A 4864-nucleotide genomic window follows, 5' to 3' on the forward strand; every position below is an offset into this window, starting at 1 on the left:
CCCCTCTCCACGCCTCCCCGGCGCGCTTCGCTCCCGGGACCGCACTTACCGGGAACTCACCGCCCGCGGGTCGGGCCGCTGCGCTCGCCGGGCGCCGCGGGGATCCTCAGGCTGCCGTCGCCCCCGCGCCCTTTGGGCGCGCTTGGCCCTTCGCTTAGAAGGCGGGCAGGGGGCGCGCACCGTCTCCCCCACCTATGACCGCCCCCAACCAGAGTCGCCCCCGCTGCAGCTCGGCCTCCGGGAGCGCCGGCCCGAGTCTCCCTGAAGCGCCCTCTCGGCCCCGGGTTGGATGCCGAGGAGGCGCGCCGCAGATGTGGAGGACCCCGAATCCGCGGTCAAAGGGCAGTTTGGCGCCCCCTTCTCCTGCGGGGCGGGGGGGGAGTGGCGGAAGTCAGCTGAACCCGGTTTTACAAGGACTCCAGGCCAGATCCTGATCAGCCTGGATGCTGGGGTGCGAAATTCTCTTTTCAACCCTCTGGGTGTGTGTGTGTGTGGGGGGTGACCGAAGTCGGGAACACCAGCGACACTTTTTTTTAAACAAAACTTTATTGGTAATAGTTTTCAAATATGTTTACAACAGCACACTGTTCGAGAGGAAGTCGCGTCCTTCGCAGCACACAGGTTGAATCGCCCCCGTGCCCACCCGGGGCCCCACCCCAGGCCTGAGAGCTCCTCCTGGGATAGGGAGAAGTTATGAGAGGGACAGATTTGGGCTCCCCACTTCTATTCAGAGAAAAAGAAGCACAAATTAGGGGAGGGGTGATGGACAGCTGACAGCTAATAGGAGGAGCGCCCAGGATGGGGGGCGGAGATAGTTCAGTGAATAAAACTGGCAGCCCTTCCCCAGCGACCCTGGCCTTGAACCGGGGCCAGGAGGGGGAGGGGGGCTTTGCCTCCTTTTGCGGGGGATGCCTTCCCAACTGAGCTGAGAGGAGGCTGGGCATTAAAATCTAGCTGAGAATAAAATTAAGGAGTTTTGGGGGGAGTGCTGCTGGGAGGAAAGACCCTGGGCTTGGGGCTCCCACTCTATCATTTTGGGGGACAACTCCTCTTTGGCAGGGAGGGGGGCAGCTGCTTTGTCTGGGTCCCAAAGCCCAAGGGTGACAAAAGGTCTGTTGGGGCAGAAGGGAATAGGCTTCAGGGGCTAAGACCCTTCCAGGCTTGGCAGGGGACCCCAGGAGTGGGGGACAGGGGAGATTAGCAGCTTGGAGGGGAGGTTGGAACCCCAGTTCCTTCCTTTATAAGTCAGTCTGCTTCCCAGCCTTGTTAAAATGGATTTGAGGAGGGGGCATGGGAGGGGGCTTTAGGAAGGTGGGAGGGAGGCACTGGTGGAACTTAAATAAGTTTGTAAATAAGATTGTAAATTGCTTTTTAAAAAACTCTAGCAAGCAACCCACTGGTATGTCACTAAAATCTCTCCTTCCCGGGTAGGATTGCTCTGAAGGGAAGGTTGGCCATTCTTTCATTCTCCCTTAGCAGGTGGTGCCTGTGGTTTGGTGAGGGAGGTGGAAGTGGGGGCTGGAGTTAAGTTCCGGCCCCTCTTTCCACACCCTGTCCCTGGATACACTAGCAAGACCTGGCCTGACTAGAACTGAGAACTTATTTAAAATAGGCAGAAGTGGGCTGGGGTGGGGGGCCATAAGGATAGGGGAAGGCAAAAGCAGTAGGGAGGCAGGAGGGCGAAAGGGGTGAGGGGGAGCAGCTGGTGTTTCTGTCCCTCTGAATATCTGGTCTTACTGCTCCCCCTACCCTGGAGGGTGGGGTGGGTGTGAAATTAGATGCAAGGAACTCTGGGGCCCTCTGGCTGTTCAATCCAACCCTCCCACCCACCCCCCCCACACAAAAAAAGAAAAAACCCTTGGGGGCACAGGCACACCCCTAAAACTCAGAAAACTCCTTGCCACACTTCTCATTGATGGAGACTCGAATCTCTTCCTCCTCATAGTCGTCAAAGTTACTCGTGTCCCCAGGGCCTTTAAACTTTGGTATGAAGGGAGCTTCCACCTGGAGAGGGGTCAAGAACCACCCAGACCTCAGCAGTCAACATAATCTTCATTACAACAATAAATGTGAATGGCCTAACATTCCTGCGATCACTTGCTAGGACCCAGGCCTGAGCTTAGCATTAAGATGTGGACTCACCTTAACAACCCAAGAATCTTATAGCCAACTCACCAATGGGGAAATGACTTTCCAGGGTGGGTCATCTCCTGCCCAAGGTCACAGAGTGGCTAAGTGACCCCCACAATCCCATTTCTAGACTTTTATTGCTCTAAACTGCCTCAGCTAGATTGACCCAAAGCCCATGGCCTATTTTCAAATTCCTCTTCCCTTTCTCTCTCTCTACTGGCAGCTTTCCCTGGCTCTTGGCCTGCCCCCAAAACTCTCTGCAAACCCAGGGAGGGGAGGGGGGCCCACCTTCCTCTGGTAGATGGCGATCCAGTCAGTTGTGGCAAACCACTTGTGGTTCTTGATGTCATTGACCCCATTCTTGAGGTTCCCAAAGCGCTTGGTGAGGTCCACCTGCAGTAGGTTCCGCAGCAGATCCTTCAGGTCAGAGCTGAAGTGAGACGGGAACCGCACCTGGGGGGCGGGTAGGGTCACAGACATGGTGGGAAACTGGTTTGGAGCTTGAGAACCCCAGAACACTGCCTTTATCATCCAATAGTCCTATGGGGCAGAGGACCCCAAACTTGAGTGTGTGTTGGAATCCCATTAAAACAGCTCATTGGGCCTGCTGGCATTTCTGATTCAGGTTTGGGCTGGGGCCTGAGAGTCTGCATTTCTCGCTAGTTCCCTGGCCATGCTGATGGTGCTGAAGAGGGGACTACTTAGAGAGCTGCTGGTCCAAGGTAAATGCTGTGATGGTTCCCATTTTAGAGAAGAGATAAATGAGGCTTGTAAGGGTTAAATAGCTTGCCGAAGGTCACACAGAGGAGTGGGATAGGGTGGCTCCATTTTGGGTCTCCTGGACTCCAGAAGTTGCATTTGTAGCCACTGCTTCCTAAAGTGGCTCTGCTGGGATCCGGGGACTTTGGAAATATCCACACTTATGAGAGAAACAACTGTTTTTCTATTTCTCTCTATCTGCATAGCTAAGCCTCTTCCATTCTTTCAGGCTCAGTTCAAATCTTCCAGAACTTTCCCCAAATGCTGGGAGCCCACAGCCTTTTATGCAACTAGTCACTAGATTTATAGCTACAAGAATGGACTGCTCTGCCTCTTACATGCTGTGTGACCTTGGCCACGGCCTTTAACCTCTCTGAGCCTGTGCCTGCCTCTCCAGCATGGGGCAGATATCCCAGGGTTGCATGAGGGAGATAAAACCGCTGAGGGCGCGTGGGAACTGTGAAATGCTACAAAGAAGGGAGTTAGGCTCTTCTCATTCCTCACGGAACCTTCTATGGCTTTTTCTTTGTTTCCTACTCTGGGCCATTCTCTTGGCAATTTCTATTCTGCCTGGTGGCAGACACCTCATCTTTTCCTTTTTCGTGACCCCACTTTGCAATTGGTGATTTCTCTCAACCTCCCTGAGAGGCAGGTGGCTGGTTCCCCAGTTCTCAGGTGGGTAAGGTGAGGCTCAGATGGGGAAGGCACTTGCCCGAGGTTTCAAAGCCAACGGGTGGCATAACTGGGACCTGCTCCCACCATTTCCTGAGCCAGGTGGAGGGATGGTTGGGTCCTCCCAGCAAGATGGGTGAGCTGAGGACAGAAGTGCCTCTTGGACCAGACATGTCCCCTTTCTGTACCTCAGCTTCCTCAGTCCCTCAGAGTGCTGGGTAGGATGGAGGGGGTGCAGTGGGGTGGTGGGTGCTTAGCACACTCTGTAAATGTAAGCTCTAACACTCTGCGAACACCCATTACGTGCACCCACCAAGTTAGGAAGTCTACATTTGGGAAAGGGGGTGTGGGCCATGCACCCCAAATGATTGCCAGTGGGGTCTGGGAACCAAACACATTCACTTTTCTATTGCAAAATTTGTGAAAACTCATGCTCGGCGGGGATGACTAGGGGAGAGAACAGCCTCATGTTGGACAGGGCGGGAGTGCAGATGAGACTTGAGATTTCGGAAGCTTTTGGGAGGTTGGCGCTGTGGGTCCAGGATTAGCCAGGAAGGTTGTGTGATGTGTTGGCCTTGGTCACTGTGGCCGGTGCATCTGGCTTCACCTCCTAGCCAGACTTAATGAACTTTCAGATTATTCTGACAATGACGGTGGGTGGGGAAGGGTCTGTCCCAGGTGGAGCCCCTGCATCCGGGCCTCACCTTCCCAGAGACAATCTTCTCATAGATCTGGATGGGCTGGTCAGCGAAGAAGGGTGGGTAGCCGGCGGCCATCTCATAGATGAGAACCCCCAGTGCCCACCAGTCCACAGCCTTGTTGTAGCCCTGGAGTGAGAAAGGGGCAAGGGGTGAGGGGAGAAAGGGGAGGAGGGGGCCATGCGTGGAGCAGGCCTCAGGGGCAGTGGGAAGGTTGGGGAAGTGCCTACTTTGCTCAGTATGATCTCAGGGGCCAGGTACTCAGGGGTCCCACACAAGGTCCAGGTGCGGCCTTTCACACGCTTGGCAAAACCAAAGTCTGTAACCTGTGGGCACAAGAGCAGGGTTGGCAGGGAGGAAGGGACAGTCCAGGCCATGGCTACCTAGGGCTACCCCTCGCCGGGCCCGGCGGGCACCTGAATGTAGCCCTGCTGGTCGATGAGAAGGTTCTCCGGCTTCAGGTCCCGGTAGATGAGATCAAGGGAGTGCAGGTACTCGAAGGTCAGGACGATCTGGGCGGCGTAGAAGCGGGCATGGGGCTCGCTGGCAAGGACAAGTGGAGAGGGGATGGGTGAGTGTGGGTGGCCACATCCAGCAGGCCCCAG

General features: G+C 55.4%; 2 protein-coding genes across 2 annotated transcripts in view; both read right to left on the bottom strand.

Moving 5' to 3' along the window:
* Positions 1-1033, bottom strand: part of SAMD1 (sterile alpha motif domain containing 1) — a 4722-nt gene extending 3689 nt beyond the window's left edge. The window contains exons 1-2 of the mRNA XM_006918787.3: positions 1006-1033; positions 193-363 (exon numbers count right to left, since the gene is read on the bottom strand). Coding sequence (XP_006918849.1) covers positions 193-363; positions 1006-1033 — 199 coding nt within the window. The remainder of the gene's footprint in view (positions 1-192; positions 364-1005) is intronic.
* PRKACA (protein kinase cAMP-activated catalytic subunit alpha) overlaps positions 527-4864 on the bottom strand; it is a 12473-nt gene continuing 8135 nt past the window's right edge. The window contains exons 6-10 of the mRNA XM_006918760.3: positions 4676-4802; positions 4490-4585; positions 4266-4388; positions 2419-2583; positions 527-2004 (exon numbers count right to left, since the gene is read on the bottom strand). Coding sequence (XP_006918822.1) covers positions 1879-2004; positions 2419-2583; positions 4266-4388; positions 4490-4585; positions 4676-4802 — 637 coding nt within the window. The 3' untranslated portion in view covers positions 527-1878. The remainder of the gene's footprint in view (positions 2005-2418; positions 2584-4265; positions 4389-4489; positions 4586-4675; positions 4803-4864) is intronic.

This window comes from Pteropus alecto, unplaced genomic scaffold, assembly GCF_000325575.1.
Source record: "Pteropus alecto unplaced genomic scaffold, ASM32557v1 scaffold388, whole genome shotgun sequence".
Classification (NCBI taxonomy): domain Eukaryota; kingdom Metazoa; phylum Chordata; class Mammalia; order Chiroptera; family Pteropodidae; genus Pteropus; species Pteropus alecto.